Source organism: Notolabrus celidotus, chromosome 6 (assembly GCF_009762535.1).
Source record: "Notolabrus celidotus isolate fNotCel1 chromosome 6, fNotCel1.pri, whole genome shotgun sequence".
Classification (NCBI taxonomy): domain Eukaryota; kingdom Metazoa; phylum Chordata; class Actinopteri; order Labriformes; family Labridae; genus Notolabrus; species Notolabrus celidotus.
This window is the reverse complement of record NC_048277.1, coordinates 9192334-9211560: the sequence shown is the minus strand read 5'-3', so window position 1 is coordinate 9211560 and position 19227 is coordinate 9192334. Positions and strand designations below refer to the sequence as shown.

The window sequence follows — 19227 nt, the reverse complement described above, 5'->3', positions numbered from 1 at the left end:
AGGTTAAAGTTTCACACAGTATCAAACATTATTCCCCCTTGTTCCTAAAGCAGCATGAAGAAGACGAGTGTCTTTGTGCTTTGGTCATGTGACTGTGTCTCGTGTGCCCATGTGTCATGCTTTCATTCAGCCCACAGTTTGCCTCTCCAGCCTGAGCAGAGAGATGAACCTGGGGGACTTTTGTTCAGAGTCCTGTGAGGGCTAAACCCCGCAGAGGAGAGGGGAAAGATTAGAGTGGAACCAGTAAGACCAGAACTTTGTAGACTGGATCAAACCAGTGTTCATTAAAAACAGAGACAGAGACAGTGTGTTCTCTGCAGCCCCGGGGTTCCCAGTAAATCACTCCACTCTCCCCTGCCCCCCCTCTCCCCCCTGCAGCTGCTTGTCTTGTGCTCTGTAGTCTTGTTAATGGCTTCATATCTCTCTCCCTCACCTCTCTCCCAACCCCACCCACCTGTGTCCCTTCCCCAGGTGCCAAACTCAGTGCACAAGCACCCCTCAGTCTTTCCCGAAACGCGGCAGGCGACGCCCCTCACATTCGCTGTGTTACATGGACATGTGCCTGTGGTGCAGGTAGTGACGTCTCTCTCATCCTGACTTCTTGTTGTGCTTCAGCTCATGGTTGGTTGTCATTGTCATTTTGGTCATCGAAGCATCAAAGTGTTGATGATGAAAATGGTTCTCCACAACGACTGTCTTCCTGTCTCTCTTTCTTATTTTCATTTCTCAAAATTAATCAGGAAGTTAACTTTGATTTGTTTTCTGTACAGAGGATTTATCAGGTCAATATTTACCGTACGTCTGAATGGGTCTGTCAAACGTGGCCTCCTTGTAATCCTGCAGAAAGCTTCATCTGTATTTACTGAGTGGAAAGAGGAAACAAGGCGGTACAACCGTTATCATTCAAGTGTAACTGATAATGCCCACACCAGTTTGACAACTTGAACGCATCACAATAAAGAAAGTCAGATTGATTTCAGACCAAAACCATAGAGCAATAAAACTGTAGGTATTTTATACTCAGTTTTCCACATTTATGTCTAATTAAAGTAATTTTGATGTTTTTAGACATCACAAAGGTATGAAATTCAAAGGCTTGTTCAGAAATATAATTATAAAATATTATTGCCCAGATGAGTTACAGTATCTTAATGAGATGGTAAATGTCTCTGAGATTGAACATGAGCAACTTTTTTGAAGTTTTTTGTACATCTGTTGCTTTGATGTAACAGACTCAGGCAAAAACAAGAAGAGGATCATCCTCTAATTTTTCCGTTTAACCTCCAAACAAGAAAACAGATCTACACAGCTGTTTTTTCATTTTTATAATAACTCCGCCATCATTTTCTGTTTTGTGGTTTACAGTGTAAAACGGACGATCCCACCAGTCAAAACAAACCCTGATCCAGGAGGGAGGATATTGCAAATCATAAAAGAATATGTCCTTTAATATTCCAGGATGTAAATTGTATAATATAGTCAAAGAAAGGATGAATAATTAGAAAACACTCCTTTCTGAAAACTGAAATCTAGTGGTAGATTGCAGGCCGAGCTGTAAGTTAGCTGTTAATGAAAATATCTTCTCCTCCCTGCACTGATTAGTGAGACATATGAACAATCTGCAGATGAGGGAATCTCAACAATAATCTAACATGACTTTCCCTTCGTCTCTCCACCTCCTCTCATCCTCTCTTTCTCCTCCATCATCCCCTCTGCAGCTGCTGCTTGATGCCAAAGCCAACGTAGAGGGCTCCCTGCAGGACGGGATGGAGAACTACACAGAGACCCCGCTGCAGCTGGCTGCGGCTGCAGGTACAGAGACTCAGCATGACTTCACCCCCTCCACCCATCACACCTTGCTGAAGCACGCTGACAACACCAGCTGGCCTTCTATAGACAGCTGATAATAACACCTGACAGTCAGCAGGAGCCGTGCACACAGAGTAATGATCAAATGCGCTCCACGCTCTCATCTGTGTGTGTGTGTGTGTGTGTGTGTGTGTGTGTGCGTGCGTGTGTGTGTGTGTGTGTGTGTGTGTGTGTGTGTGTGTGTGTGTGTGTGTGTGTGTGTGTGTGTGTGTGTGTGTGTGGGTGTAAACACAGGGAACTTCGAGCTGGTGAGTCTTCTGCTGGAGCGGGGGGCCGACCCCATGGTGGGAACCATGTACCGTAACGGCATCTCAACAGCACCACAGGGAGATATGAACTCTTACAGCCTGGCAGCAGCTCATGGACACAGGTATGAAACACACACACACACACACACACACACACACACACACACACACACACACACACACACACACACACACACACACACACACACACAAAATCACACATTCCTGTTATGTCATGAGTACCCAATCCTAAGTGAATACACAGTTTGTTTGGCATGTAATCTTGTTTATGCACTAACACAAACTCAGCACAACTCCTCCATGAAATTAACCCCTCTGATGCTGATTCAGTTTGTGTCATCAGATCAAACGTTCTCTTGCCTCTGTGTTTTTACTGTGATTATGTTTGAGATATAACAGAGTGAGACCAAGAACATCACAATCTGACAAATGTGAAAATGAAGACACCACACAGTGCTTCATTTATATCATTAACTTATTTTACCCTCTTCATATTCACTGTTACACCTCACGGTATGGTGACTCCAGATTTTGAACAACAATCCACAATCTGACCTGACCAAATTTTTTAAATGTATTTCATTTATTTGTTGATAGGAGAACAAGGAGCAAAATCATTCAAAATCAGACCAACCAAAGACTGAGGTAATGAGACAGAAGAGCATAAAATCATGTCCAAGGAGCAAAACACAGCAGAGAGAAAACAGAGGAGGAATAACGTACTCATATTTAATTTACAAACACAGCGGGAAAGAATCTCCAAAGTCCATAAAATTATATATTTTCAACATTTTATCTCTCTTTTGCAATGCATAAGCATGTTTGAAGAATATTTTTTTGTCATGCTTTATTGCAGAGTGTTTGAAGTAATATTTTGGGGCATTTTTGCCTTTATTATATGGGACAGCTGAAGAGAGACAGGAAATGCAGGGAGTAGATAGCGGAGGAGGAAATGCAGTAAATGGTCGAGGCTAGAATTGAGCCTGTGACCTCTGGGACGAGGGCCATGACCTTATCGGGCGCGCGCTTAGTCCGCTAGGCCAGCGGCGCCCCACAGTGCTTAATTTTCACTTGCCTGCATAAACATTGAGCCTGTTTCATGTTTGCTAACTGCGCACTTACTAAGAGATTCAGGGCCAGATTCATCAAAGGACTGCAAGACTTTTGCACCTACTAAACTTGTACAAATGAAAAAACACTGTCTAATTCAAAAAGCTTGCACAAAAAATAGTGTCTTTGTCCTCCTGTGTTTTTTAACCACATATTTTAACCATGCATTGCAAACCCCCTTGCAAGGGTAGACTAGAGAAAAGGAGGCAAAGCTAACCGACAGCAGCAGAGAGTGAGCAGCATGGGTGAGAGGGAAGACGTGTTTAAATGGACTGCTTTTACGTTAGTGTGAGCTGTGATTGGCTGTGAGTGATTGGAAACAATGATTCAACCAGCAGCCATATGACGTCTATGTCCTGCATGAAATAACGCAAAGCTTAATTTATTGTAAAGGTTTGGTTTGTGGAAATGGGAATATTTAGCGATATGTAGTGGTCAGATTCTAGTCTGAAACGCTGTCTTGCTCACCCCTCCTGTCGGTGCAGGGACAGTGGCCTTGGAGGACAAGAAGCTTCCATCATGCATGATGAATGTCACCCTCCATTTGTCAAGTTTTTACCATCTAAAACATCTATCAATACAAATTCTTCTCTGTTCTTCTTCTTCTAACCATTGCATTTCACACGGCCACTCACTAAACACAAAAACACGTGTTGCTAGTTTGTCCGTTCTGTGCTACCGTAGAAACATGGTGGTGCAAGATGGCAGCTTCCATGGAAGAGGACCTGTTCCTCTGTAGATATAAAAGACTCATTCTAAGTTAACAAACGCAAAACTATGAGACATAGCTTGAGCCTGTAAAGTGTTGCTCCCTGTTTTCTTTTTTACATTTAATAATGCCAAACACATCGAAACGTCCATTCGATCAATCTACACCTCTTTGTCTGCAGCCTCTTAAGACAGACAAGTGCACATTAGCATAAAATTAAACGCTTGTGCCCTGGAGATATTTTTCTGTTTGTTCATATGTGGTAAGAATTTTTTATCGGACATAATTGCTCATTAAAACAGAGCTTTATGCAGCAAAAACAATTAAAGCAGTGAGGCATTTCATTTCAGATAGCGGTGGCCTATCGGTAATGGCCATGACTCAGAGGCTGTCATATCACTCTGAAAACAAACACAGAACTGTGGGTTTGATTTCAAATGCACCTGTACCCACTTGTGGTGTTATTGGACAGAAGGCACAAACAATAAAAGGCAATAAAGCAGAGTCACAATCTGTGCAGACCAATCAAACTGAATTTTTGGCTCCTGTGATTTTGTTCCTGCAGAAACGTGTTCCGCAAGCTGCTGTCCCACACAGAGAAAGGGAAAGGGGATGTGCTATCACTGGAGGAGATTTTAGCGGAGGGGTCGGAGCTGGAAGGTCGTAGTTCATCTCAGATTGACCTGATCCGGACCGGGAAGGCCAAACTCAAAGCCCTGAAAGAAGCCATGTACCACAGCTCAGAACACGGGCATGTAGACATCACCATAGACATACGGAGCCTTGGTCAGTTTCTGCGAACCCTCAGCAGCTGCATCGCATTCTGCATGCATCAGTCAGACTTTCTTTTATGTTTGTTTACCTCTGTTACTGCGTCTCAGGTATTCCATGGACTCTGCACACTTGGTTGGAGTCTCTGAGGACCTGCTTCAGTCAGCACCGGCGACCTCTGATCCAGGGTCTGCTCAAAGAGTTCAGCTGCATCGAGGAAGAGGAGTACACTGAGGAGCTCATCACGCACGGCCTGCCTCTGATGTTCCAGATCCTCAGAGCCAGCAAGGTACTGAAAATACAGCTTATTAAACAGAGTGTCATTGTATGTACTTTTTCTGGTTTACATGGTTTTGTTAGAAGATCATCAGTTTATTACAAGGCTCATGTCATTAGTATGTGCCACTCTGTTTACATGTTTATGTTTGTTGGTTGTTATCTTTATAGTTCTTTATTCCACAGTAAAGGCAGCTAACTGTGAGCTGCATTAGTGTTCATGAGAAATTTAATTCTGGTGAAAATAACCATATCATACTGTGCCCTACTGGTCAAATCAAATCTAATCTAATCCTATCTTAATGTATTGTATTAAAACCTGTCGTGTCGTGTTAGGTCGTGTTAGGTCTGGCCATTTTGTATCTAGTCGAGTCGTTTCTTGTAGCGTTTCTTGTCTCGTATCCTATCATATAGCATACTGTTCTATGTTGACTTTTTAAAATTGTTTTTCATTAATAAATACGCAGTAGCTGCTAAATATAGTGGCTGTTGAGTCCAAGACAAATCCCTCTATTTGGACAATATTGTAATGTTTATTCTGTCATACCGTATTATATCAGATCATATCCGAACTTATCAAATGCATCATATTGTATCATATCCTATTGTATGCAATTGTATTGCATCAACACAATAAAGGATTTGATAATAAATATTAAAAATTTTCAGTTTTCCTGCAGTAATATGCATTCAACTTAATCTGATTTAAATGTTCAGTTCCAAATTTTGTTTACTGAAACAACATACATATTCTCTAAAATTCAAAAGGGCAACATATCATGTCATTTACTGTATCTTAATGTATTGTATAGTATCCAACTGTATCGCATTGCATCGTACCGTTGGTATTGGATTAAATCCTTTGCTTTAATATATCAGCAGTAATATGAGTCATAAATCTTAATCAAAGTAATAAAAAATTTAAATTATTTGTTAAAATACAGCCACCTTCATCATTTAGATTGAATAGTTGCATTATATCCTATCATAGTGCATTGTTTTTTATCATAATGTATAATTCTTATTGTATCCCGTCTGTATCTTATCTAATTGAGTTGTATCGTGTCCCATGGTACCATATCGTATCTTTGTATCAAATCGTGTCTTGTTCCGGATTGGGATATTGTTTCATATAGAATGGTATCATATCTTTTTGTGGGACAGGCTGTTTCGTGTAGTGTCATGTCGTTTCATTATGTCATCATGTCGTGTGATGCTGTTTCTTGTCGTAATGTATCATATTTCATTGCATCGCAGCACATCGTATCAGGTCGAGTTATTTGGTATCATATTATAATGGTCGGGTCGTGTCCTGTGTGTTGTTTCATATCATATCATTTAGTATCATATAGGATAATTTGGGTTTGTATAGGATATACATACAGTATGTATCTCAGCGTAATCTGTGGTATCATATTGTATTGCATCGCCTCTCTTAGTATTGTATATCCTGCTGTCTTGTAACCTACAGTGTTTCATGTCTTGCCTCTTACAATTCTATCGGATCAGTCTTAGTGCACAGAAATGCATATTTAATGCAGTCAAGTTTAAAGATATTAAGAAATATATATTTAAAATATCCACTTATTGATTAAAACAACTTTCCTGTCTCACTTCTAAATTTGGAAGGTGGACAGATGTTTTCCCAAAGTCCCCAGAGTTACAGACCTGACACAGGGCATGTTAATATCTGGCTCCTCAACACTTCTTTCTTCTATGATACAGTCCTTCAAAAAACTGTTTACAAACATCCTTCTGAACTCTATTTTTATCCGTCTTTAACATGTTTTCATTTTACTTTTTCCCCCATACTCTTAAATAAATCTCCTTGGTTTGCCGAGCTCCTCTCCATTAGTAAGATGTCATTAAGAAGTTAGGTCATAAGCTTCACATAGACTGACAGAGCCTCAGAGGCCCATTCAATATCAATTACTAACAATGGTAATGATTTATGACAAGCCCTCAGCTCCTTTTGTTACTGCTTCTTACATCAGGTCCCGCTCTCATTACTTTAGATTATGATCCCCTTGGTGCAGCCATATTAGATCTAAAACAGCAAGCTGCCCTGTCTGGCTCCTCTGTTTGCCTGGCTAAGTACTGCTCTGCGGGCCTGATCGTAGTGTAAACAAATATCTGCACACACACACAAATATAAATAACACACATAAGTAGACGTGCTGAGACTCACATGCTGACTCTTTCAAACACAAAACCACACATTCAGCCCTCTCATCCGTCAGTGGAGCTCTGCAGTGTGAGTCCCTGACTGTCTCTGCTGATGTATGGAGGGTTCACTGACCCTCATTTCTATGAGGGGCCTCAGGGACCCCTGGCAGAGCTCCACCAAGAGGACCACAGTCATTCTGGCAGGGGCGGCTCATCTTTCATCTGCAGGAAGTCCAGCTGAATCCTTCATTCAGCAATTTACTTATATACACTTAAGTCAGTTTGAGGGCTGCACGGTGGTGCAGTGGGTAGTGCTGTCTGGTTCTGTGTGGAGTTAGCACGTTCTGCCTGTACATGCATAGCTTGCCTCTGGGTACTCGAGCCTCATCCCACTGTCCCTTGACATGCTTCCAGGCCAACTGGTCACTCTTAATTGCTTGTAGGTGTGAATTTGTCAGGTTGTTTGTCTCTCTTTGTGCCAGCCTTGTGATAAACAGGTGATAAACGGTCCAGGTGTAACCCTGCCTTTCAACCAATGGCGGCTGAGATTATTAACAGCATTCAATTTTTTAGATATAATTCATAATTCCTGAGGGGAACGTTGCTTTGAGCAATAGAATAGAGGAACAAACTGGTTTCAGCAACTTGAAAAAACAAAAACAAACATTGCACACAAAACAACAACCATAAATACAAACAAGTATGCCATAAAATATAAGAAATATATACCCTCTCAATATGAACAATAAAATAAACCTCATAAAACTGCATAAAGACTCAATTTTATATTTATTTCAGTTCTTATTATTTTGATGCAGTTTAACTTGAATACAAATAATTTCACTTTAGTCCAATACAAGAATAATCTTCACTGCTAAATCCTCAGAGGGCTGTGGGAGGTTTGAGTGTACACGACTGAGGGTTTACAGCTTAGACAAGTCCCCAGTCAATCACAGGGGCTGACATATAGAGACAGAAAACTATTCACACTCATCTTCACACCTGCAGGACAATAACAATCTCAAATTAATTTTGACTCAGACTGTGGGAGGAAGCAGAGTATCCAGAGAAACCCTTGCAGGCTCGGGCTCCAGCCAGGTCAGTTGTCTCACATTGTGTTTGCTGAAGTCACAGACATGCGCGTCCGTCCCTGGCTGAAAGAGTAGCTGTGAAAATATCTGTTGTTTGTGTCGTGCTTCAATAAGAACAGCAGTCTGTATGCACTCATGGGGGGTTGCTGTTCCCTGTGTTGCAGAGAAAAGACACCCCCTGCTTCTTCCTCAGTTTAAGCTCCCAACAAACTAAATGGAAAGTTTAGTATCAGGATAAGAAGCTCTCCCTCTCCTCTCTTTCTCCTTTTCATACTCCTACAGCAGCTCAGACTGTGGTGGAGTTCACTGATATGGTGATCTCTGGGGAAATGAGGGTGTAGGAATTTAGTCTGATATTCATCTGATTCCATTTTAAGGTGTGAGAAATCCCTGGAAATGTGTCGCACTGGAACATTTAGCTGCATGAAATGAATACAGAGTGAGAAACAGGGCTGCAGGAGTTGTCTCCCTCTCACTGTGGAGATAATTGTGTTGGGGATGTTTGTGTGGGAGAGCAGCGTTACAGTAAGTACCTGAATTCTTGCGTAACATGAACTCCTGGATGTTGGCTGAGCGCCGCCCGCCCAGGCAGCTTCCCTCTCCTTCTGATGTTTGGTTCCTCTGTCTGTGTTTGTTTCAGAATGAGGTGATCAGCCAGCAGCTGTCGGCCATCTTCACCCAGTGTTACGGCCCGTACCCCATCCCCAAACTGGTCGAGATCAAGAGGAAGCCGGCGTCACGTCTGGGTGAGGGCCGGTCTCTTTTCCTGCAGTGAAACCTTTACATTATAACAGCCTAAAAATAAAGCTGGAAGGAAGAGCACAACCAATACTGGGATGTATGTTTTCTGGTGGTTTGTTTCTCATTTGAGTTTATAATGCAGGAAATAGAAAGTGCATATGATGCCATCTAGTGTTCAGAGACTGCACTGCTTAAGCTCAAATCTTACCAACTGTACTCACTTCAGTGCAAGTCAAAATGTCTTATCACCCTTAATATAAGCTCATTAACCTGACAAGGCCAGATTTAAATCTTATTTAAAGATATTAAAAAACAAAAGTAAGGTAATATCTGCCAATGCAGCAAGCAAAGTTTTCCTGATAAGTTTCTTGAAACAGGATGTGACTCCTATTTGAAGACACTTGAGGAGAAAATCTAGTTTACTGCATTGGCAGATATTTTTACCCATAACTAATGCATAATATTTATATCAGGCCTTGACAGGTCAATGTAGCTTACATTAAAGTGACAGTTTGGTTTCTGTGAAGTGTGGTTGTCTGAGGTACTAGTTAACAGTAAGTGTATTAAAGGTCAGCTCGGCCCTTTGTTGAGAAACTGACTGGAGAACCAGAACAGAAGCTAGACTATCAACCTCTGCAGACGGGGTCAACACTACTACATAATTTAGCTCATTGTAAGAGTCAAACACTAATGTCAGTTTAAGTGCACACTATTTAGATATTTTTCAGCACTTTACTTTGCAGTCAGAAAGCCACTTTGTTTCAGCGCTGTTCTCTGACGCAACACATAAATGTTCCTATGCCTGCAGTGCACTGATCAGCTGGTTGGGTCTATGGTTAACAAGTCACTGATGTATTGTGCATTTTGATACATTAGCATCACAGTGTATTTTGATAAGATAAACATACGGGGTTGACCATGGGTTGTGTCATTAAAAAAAAAAAATACTTTGAAGACGCTCTTGCACTCAGCTTTTTTTGGTTTTCTGATGTAACTTCTGAAAATTGAAGAAAGTGGGTAAAACAGCAAGTGAGTGACGCAGACTGCAGCTGTATGTGAGCCACTGGTATCATCTGATTCAGAAAGGTCCTGAAGTACTGTTGTTACCAAGTCCCACTCTCTGGGTCCATGGTCTCACCGTTTACAAATCTGCACCATCAGGTAACTTGGGATCTCTCCTGCTCTCAGTTAGAACAGAAGTTTCTTCCCTCTCTGCTTCGTTCTGTTGATTCTCCTTCTTCATGTGTAAACTCTGGCTCATAAAGGTGTCCTCTTATGTCCACAGTAAACAGCATGTCATCGTCTCTGTCAGAATCACTCAACTTTTAGTTTGGTTGTATTTTTGTCTCTTTAAAGTCGCAGACTTGAACAGTTGGTCAGTGCACTGTAGGTGGAGGAACACGTGTGGTGTGTCCTTGATTAGTGTAAAACAAAGTGGCTTTCTTACATCAAAGCAAAGTGCTGAATATTTTCTAAATAGAACGTACACTTACATTGACATCAGTCTTTGTATCAGAGTTTGTTAAACTGATCTGAATGAGGTGATCGAGCTGACCCTGTCTGCAGAGGTTGTCTAGCTTCTGTTCAGGTTTCTCACTAAAGGGGCTGAACTGAGCGGGTTCCCCGGTAGGTGATACATTTACTATTGACAAGTGCCTCATACAAATACACTTCATAACAACCTAACTATCCCTTCAAGTGTAATGTGACAAATGAGATAAAAACACTCGGTTAGATTAGACTTTTTTGTGGTGTGTGATAAGCACACAAACATCTGAGTGTAGCTGAAATGTGTCTAAAAAGGCCCATAAGGCTAAGTCCTACACCACATTTGTTTGTTTTTTTTGTTAGCTATGATTATCAGAAAAACATGAAGTTTTCTGGCCACGTGTCTTTCAGATCCTCACTTCCTGAACAACAAAGAGATGTCAGATGTGACTTTTTTGGTGGAGGGGAAACCTTTCTACGCCCACAAAGTCCTGCTCTTCACAGCCTCCAACAGGTACACTCACAAACACGTGAACATGAAATACTCTGTGCACATGTGTGTAGCCTGCACATCATGCCTCATGAAGCATTGCTTTGCTGCAATAACAGACAAAGATACATCAATCTATAACACAATGAGGAAACCCTGCCACTTCTTTACTGTGTTGATCTGCAGCTGAAAGGTGATGTCAGTGCTGATCCATAAATTCATTTTCTCTGCACATCGGGATCCAGAAAGGACATCCATTTCACTCTCATGTCATACAACATCAAAAAAATCAATCCATACTGTCGCAGCATGCCTGAAGATAAATGACAAATCACTCACATGTGTTGTTGATGACAAGATGTCCTCAGAGAAAACAAACGTATGACTGACCAACACGCATGAATCATTGAAAAATAGAGCTGTATTATTTTTGAGGTTATTTTTGACTTCTAGCACATGCAAAGTGATAAACAGTTTGTTTGGTATTCATAACGTTAAGGAAATTATATAACTTTATTTCTTTTAGCAACACATTTTCAATTTGTCACATTAACCAGGATGCAGAGCAGTAATTATAGGTCTTTTTAATTTTAGCTTTGAGTTTTTTTGTCTTATTCAGGGGAAAATTATATCACGGAGATTGAACCACCTCGACAGATTGTACCTTGAGGCTGCAAGAGCAGCACAACAGGAGACACTGATCTGATTTTCGGACTTAAGGTCTACCTGTAAAACGACCTTGAAAGACCTTGAAACCGATGCAATGACACGCAAAAGTATTTATTTGTTGAGAAAAACTGAAAGACACAGATACGATAAATCAACTGAAAAGTCACTCCTTATCAAATATTTTCAAGAACTGCAAAATCTGAATATTCATATTGATGTTAATTGTAACAGAAATAAAGTCAGCCATGCATGACGTCCAGTCTGGTTGACAGATGATTGATCATAAATTCTCCAAACTTAAATCAATACCGAGAAATTTCAACTCTTACATTGCTCCTTAGCAGAAGGATTTAAAAGACTTTCCTAAACTGCAAGACACTTTTGACCTTCTGTCGGCCATCTTGACTTTGAGAAGTTTCTGGTACACTTGAAACATCTGGCCTGTAGGTGGCAGTGTGTGGGGAGGGTCACTAACATCCACAGGAGGCACGTATTAAGATTAAAGCTACGTATAAAAGCTAACACATCCCTCATGGTGGTCCAAGGTTTAGTATGCTTTCTTTCTCTCTGTACTCTGTGCTGCTACTGCTGGATGTATTTTTTTAATAAATTCACCTCCACTGACTGCTTTCTGTCTCTCTTTCCTCAAGGTTTAAAACTCTCCTAGCAAACAGACCTTGTGGTGAAAACACATGCATCGAAATCAGTAATGTCAAATATCATATTTTCCAGGTGAGACTCTCCTCTGACCCCTGAACCTCGCATTCACTCTCCTTTCATGATTTTGATTAATCCTGTGTTCATCTTTGTATGAGAGCTGTGAAATATGTCTCATCCTCTCAGCTGGTGATGCAGTATCTCTACTTTGGAGGGACAGATGCTCTGCACATCAGAAACACAGACGTCATGGAGGTCAGTGTTAGAGCTTTCTCTGTAAAACCTTCAGCATTGTTTAACTTCTACACGTCTGGTGATGAAGAAGAGAAATAGATTGTGTTCTTTAAATTCAATAAAATGAATGTGCTTTATCCAGCTCCTGTCTGCAGCCAAGTTCTTCCAGCTGGAGGCGCTGCAGAGACACTGTGAGATCATCTGCTCCAAAAACATCAACACTGAGACGTGTGTGGAGATCTACAACCACACGAAGGTGAAAAATAGAAGAGAATATGTAAGAATGCATGACTTAAAGCTCCTGTAAGGGTTTTTTTCTGCTTATGAAACAGACTGAAATGATTACTAATGATCGTGATATGAGCTATAGAAGCAAACCAGACCATTAGGGGGAAAAAACTGACTATAGAATACATTGACTGTATATGCCGCGAGGGGTCGGTGTCAGAATGCAATTTACAGCATGCAGACCAGTAGTGCCTTTGTTTGCGCCCCCTTTACCTGTGTCCTCTCACTCTTGTTCAGTCACCCCTTCAGTATGACTTCCTTTACCCCTAATTCCCTCAGCTAGTTCCTCAACACCTCTCTTTATGCCTCCTACCTCCTACCCTGCAGTATGACATGCTCTGCCCACTCCTCTCTCCTACCAATTTCAATGTCTTAAATATGTCTCCCTTTGTCCTCTCTGTCCCACTTTTTTTTGCCATAACTGATACATTTTCCTCTCAATTACACTCTTCACTTCTGCCATACTAGTACCAACCTGCATATTCCCTGTACCTTTCTTTGGTGCCCTCTTTGCCAACTCATCTGCCTTCATGTCACCCCCTTATTTGTTATTCCTGTTGACCTTATGTAGTACACCTTACTGTCTGTCAAATTGAAATAATGTTAAACTTTCCAAACCTCAGGAAGAATCTGAACACATAACTGTATTAACTTGGAAAGTTGCCACCACCCACTTTAGATCTACCCTGCCACGATGTCCTCTGTGTTACCCCCCAACCTGCTGCATGCTCTTCTATTAATGCACACTCTTTTTGCCTGACCTGCAACCCCACATCCTGTCACTCCTGCCTCTGAGTGACTTGCATCATCTGTTTAAATACATTTAAACACTCAGTACTCAGTTGAGACTCTTTTACCATAAATCTCTTTCTTAAACAGCTGATGGAAATTAGTCTGCTATCATAAATAACAGATTGTTGCTGTGGGTATTGAACTTTACAAAGCCGTGTAACAAAAGTTTCTTTAAAATGTGCTGATTTCAGAGTATCATGTTTTTCTTCTTATGTTTTATTCTTCAGTTTCTGGATGCTCCAGACCTGGCATCCTACATCCAGGGCTACTTCTTGAAGAACATGGTGATGCTGATCGAGCTGGAGCCGTTCAAACAGCTGCTCTACGACACTCCTCCAGACAGCCCGGGCTGTGAAATCCTGCAAGACCTGGAGAAATCTTTAGCCAGCCGCATCCAGTCCATCCACCTGTCGTCCTCTAAGGGCTCCATCGTCTGATCCCCTGAGCGCAGAGGTTATCTTCAGAGAGACAGCAGAAATGTGACTCTGTGCTGAGAGCTACATCTGAAGCAAGACCAAAATAAGACTTGTGGACCGTCCAGTTACGATCTTTGTCTCTGTGGAGCTCATCAGTTGCTAATATGCTTCCTGTTATCACAGATTGTTAGGAGATATCTGTCAATAATTACAGTACTAGATGACTGTCGTAAGATAGCTGCATTATGCCAAAATAACATTCATTACTGTAACAATGTACAGTGATCTAGATGGATCAGGTGAGAGACGTTGGCAGCAGTGTGTGGAGACCATTGACTGTATATGGAGATGGTCTCCACCTCTGCCCCCTGGTCTGTTGTACAAAAGTGAAGCCAAAACACCCTCCAAGACAGACGCTGACATCCTGGCCAGAGTCTGAGCAAAGATGGACTGGTGGAGCTGCTCTGTTGACATCCTTCCTCTAACCAAACATATACCTGAGTGATCAGAGCTCCCTCAGGTGGTTCCAGTCCTCAGCAGAACAGATCCTTGTGTGTGAGCACAGCACTGCAGGAGCCTCCTTGGTCAACAGATCAGTCAATCATGATGCCACAACCCCTCTTTTTATAGCATCAAATAACTAATTCAAACGAAATTAGTCAGAAAAATAAACACTGTGACATAAATCAGTGTGATAAGAACTAACTATGATGACAGAAACCATGTTTGACAAACATTTATTTAACCTGAATTTTGAGATTAGAGTTTGACCCATGCCCCATCTGTTAACATGGAGGAGGCGGGGATTACGACCTGTACTGCAGCCAGCCATTGAGGGCAGCTCCAAATGTTTTGGCTTCACTTTGGGGGAGCTGTGATGCCATCATTCTTTTTATACAGTCCTTGATAGAGACAATAAGCCATCAGCGTGTCTCCCCCTGTCTGCGGGGAAGAACTGCTGCCCCATGTTGTGATCACTCGCTTTAACACATGGACCTGTACAGAGTCATTGATGTGTATATTTGTCACTTAGCATCACTTGTGCTAATACTCTCAAAGCCAAACCACTGACACGTTCCTGTAATGTGACCGATGCAGTAGAAGAACTCTCTCAGCCAAGAGGAAACAGGACTCTTCCTTCCTCTGCTAAGGTGTAAATATTGTTCATAAAAACAGAGCTATTGAAGATGTAAGTTAATGTATATATCCACAGATGTTTTCTCATGTGTCTTATTGGATATTGCTGTAAAAACAACTTTTAAATAACAGTGTTTAAATGTTGCATGTCAGAGGGATGACTGTGTTTTGTTTTGTTTCTGTTTGAAATGTTGAGATCTAACAGAGGAGCTGCGTTCACATCGTAAAGACTGAAACACAAGAGAGAGTATTTTTGTCATCAGCATGGGTCACTAAATGTGTAACAGCCCAAAAGTGTCTGAGGAACATGATGCTGTTAGCTTTTTGTTTTCCAGGGATTGTGAAACCAAATGAGTTGTAAATGTGTGACTTGATTTATCTTTCCTCTATAAAGATTAATTTAACGAGTATTTTCGTCTGTCTTGGTTTCTTCTGGTGCAGCCTGCGAGAGGGCATCTCGTATTCTGTTTGACGCAAAAGTTTGAAGTCTGTCTCATTATTTTCTCCTCACTGCTGAAAGGTTAGATCTCTTTGGTGAGGTGGTTTGAAGTGGCAGCACCTAATGACAATCATTGATGCACATTGAGGAGAAATACATCATCTTGCTAAAAGACAGGTGCAGCTAAAAAACAAACAAGGAATAACATGAAAAAATGCACATTTTGTAATTTAACTCAAAAAGGTTCACTTTCATATATTCTTATATTAATTACATGTGAAGTGAAATATTTCAAGCATTTTTTTGTTTTACATAATTATGATGATTTTGGCTTATAGCTCATAAAAATCTGAAATCCAGTATCTCAATCTATTAGAACTGTTTCCCAAAATGTATCAATAAAAGGAATTAAAATGTAGAAATGTCCAATGAGTGTGTTAATTTATACACTCAATACTTGGGGGCCCCTTTGCCATGAAGTACTGCATCAGTACTAGTTCTGCTGAGGTGTTATGCAAGACCAGGTCGCTTTGATAGCGGCCTTCAGCTAGTCTGTATTTTTTTGTCTGGTGTTTCCCTTGACAAATATCTCAAAGATTCTATTTAGGATAGTGTCAGGTGAGTTGGCCTAACAAGCACAGTATTGTCACGGTCAGTAAACCATTTAAAGGTAGTTTTGGCGCTGTGGGCAGATGGGCGGAAATCAACATGTCCATTAGGCTTTACAGCGGTTTTTTTTTTTTGCTTGTTTGTTTGTTTATTGATATTGATTTGTGATGTATTCCGGTTTATTTATTTTGTCAGAAATCCTTTTTCTCTTCCATTCTGTCAGTTTTTGGGTGATGTTACATGAGGTGAAATCTGTCATTTCACCGTGCAGCAGACACAACATGCTGCATATTTTATGTGGGTTGAAGCAGTTTGAGCATGAGCCTGAAAGTTCAAAGACAGAGCTGTGTGTGTTCACAGTGAGGAGAGAGAGAGACAGGCAGAAAGAGGTGTAAAGGTGTAGAGTAAATCAGTGGTTTAAATGCAGTCAGAGGAAGGACATTTACTGAATGGAGAGAAAATCAAAGCTGTGATGGACAGACCTGTCCTCGTGTCCTTATTCTCATTGCGCTTTAATTAAAAGGTTGAAAACAGCAGTGAACAGCAGTGAACACCTTGCTGTGCGGTGTATCTGCTCTGCTGTTCACAAGACGTGCTGCTGATGATAATTTCTTTCTTCTCATGAACATATCTGCTCATAAAACCAGGAGCCTACATTGACTTTAGATATACATTTTGCAGTTTTAACAAGGGGTAAGCCATTCTGCGCACTGCGTTCACAGGCACACAGCACAACATTTGACCTCTCTCCAAAATATGCACAATAGGATCGAGTCTTGCATCAAACCATTAAAAATCTGCACTACACTTTGAGTTTGTTATAAAGGTTTCGGAACAAAACGGACCAATACAAAATAAATAAATAAATAAATAAACACTGAAATGAACAGTGATGCATCTTCATGAGCTTCAAAAGCAAACAAGACCATCAGCAATACGAATGACAATTTCTATATTGTAATCTTTAATGCCTTTGACGGCCACAGGGGGCGCCAACATCATCACAAAGTTAAGTTCCTGACAGCGGCTTTAATAAGCACCTTTTATATAAACCTGCAGCCCAGAGTGCCTCACTTCAGAACCAACAGATGGAAAATAAAACTAAAAATGGATGACATACATTCTTCATGAGTCAACATGAATGTCAAAACAATACAACATGGTATGTAATTAAAGCGTTAGGAACATTACATAACAGTTTGATACCATTTATTAGGATAAGACATCGTACAATGCTGTACAATATGGTACAATGCAATACAATAATTTAACAGATGATATAATAACATAAGTTATGAAATACTTCAGCACAATACAAAGGACTCAACGATACAATCAGTAATGCCGTTAGGATTACACTATCACAATCTGATACATCATGATATGTTATTACTTGCTTTCTTCCTAATCACCTGGCTGAGTTAAATACTTGACTCTGATTGTTCTGGCCAGAGAATGAAAACGTTATGTTTAATGTTAATTCCACTCGTAAGCATGCTGATAAGGACACTGTTAATAAGGCAGGCTTTTTTAGCTGCATAAATAAATCATTTTTAATTCAAAAAAAATCAACTCTAGATCAATGATTGGAGTCAACTTGTTTGTATATTTGAGTGGTGGCCCAGGTAATAAGAAAGATAATGTATAGTGAGCAGGTTGTATATGTGAAAAGACAAGACCACTCTGCTTCATGTCGGGGGTCTTCTCTCACCGTGCTGGGAACTTATGCCCAATACAACTTGCTCACTGTAGGCTACATAATCGCTCGCATATAAGGTGCAATACCATACCATCTGATAAACTCAATATAATACAATAGGATACAATACATACGATACATACAATACAATACAATACAATACAATACAATACAATACAATACGATACATACGATATGATACGATATGATACATACAATACATACAATATGATACAATATGATTCATAGGATATGATACGATACCGACGATACAATACATTACAATACAACACAATACAATACAATACAGTACAATACAATACATACGATACAATACAATACAATACAATACAATACAATACAATACATACGATATGATATGATACGATACGATACAATATGATACATACAATACAATACGATACAATACATATCAGACGATACGATATGATACGATACGATACATACAATACATACGATACGATACAATATGATACATACAATACAATATGATAAGATGTGCAGGAGGAGTTCATTTTGCTTTATTCCTTTTAGGCTACACAATCATGAAACTGTGAACTCTCATATGAAAGACACATTAAGAAAACCACTGTGTGCACAGAGGCTTTTTGTAACATTGTCCACAGACTACAAATTAAACTGTGTCTCATGTAATCTGTGTTTCACTAATCTCCTTCTTTGTGCTCTGTTAGCAGTCTCAAAATGCTCCCCCTCTTTAGGTGTGTATGAGGTTTGCACTGTGTGTGTCGTTGTGTGTGTGTGAGTTGGGCCGGACATTAAAATGGCGAGGGACAGGGTGACAGCAGTTGTTAAGGAGTCTCTATGGTTACCGCCGCCCAGGAACAATGCTGAGCTGAGAATGTAGTGTTCAAAAGACTGAATGGATTCCTGAGGCGCTCATACATGTAAACATTTATACACTAACACAATGAACACACACTTTAACACGAACATCATGCACTGATCGAGTAGTTAGGATAATCTTTCTTTAAAGGAAAAATGATCTGTCATCAGATTACTCGTGTCAGACAGGGGAGTGTGTGATTAAGCTGGAAATGTCTCTGTTGCCTCTTTTCTAAAGCTCTGCAGGGCATCTTAATTTACTGAGCTGTGAAGTGCATGCAGGGCACTAAGTAACAAGAAGAGGAGCTCCACAGGGTTCACATTCAGCTGCAGTGGAAGAAACTAACATATGAAGTTGTTTCTGTGAACTTCTCCCCACTTTTCTTCCCATGAACTGGAATTCCTGCACACGTAACTTTGTGTGTTGCTCCTCTCTGAGTGTC

At 40.6% G+C, this 19227-nt stretch overlaps 1 protein-coding gene across 2 annotated transcripts in view; it reads left to right on the top strand.

The window, feature by feature from the left end:
* btbd11b (BTB (POZ) domain containing 11b) overlaps positions 1 to 15581 on the top strand; it is a 101874-nt gene extending 86293 nt beyond the window's left edge. The window contains exons 7-17 of one of the 2 annotated variants that reach the window (XM_034684861.1): positions 472 to 573; positions 1719 to 1812; positions 2104 to 2239; positions 4523 to 4743; positions 4839 to 5017; positions 8902 to 9007; positions 10902 to 11004; positions 12300 to 12381; positions 12493 to 12561; positions 12683 to 12796; positions 13848 to 15581. In XM_034684861.1, coding sequence (XP_034540752.1) covers positions 472 to 573; positions 1719 to 1812; positions 2104 to 2239; positions 4523 to 4743; positions 4839 to 5017; positions 8902 to 9007; positions 10902 to 11004; positions 12300 to 12381; positions 12493 to 12561; positions 12683 to 12796; positions 13848 to 14057 — 1416 coding nt within the window. In that variant the 3' untranslated portion in view covers positions 14058 to 15581. Of the gene's footprint in view, positions 1 to 471; positions 574 to 1718; positions 1813 to 2103; positions 2240 to 4522; positions 4744 to 4838; positions 5018 to 8901; positions 9008 to 10901; positions 11005 to 12299; positions 12382 to 12492; positions 12562 to 12682; positions 12818 to 13847 lie in introns of both variants that reach the window. The other variant, XM_034684860.1, reaches the window with a different exon arrangement.
* Positions 15582 to 19227: the final 3646 nt, after the last annotated feature.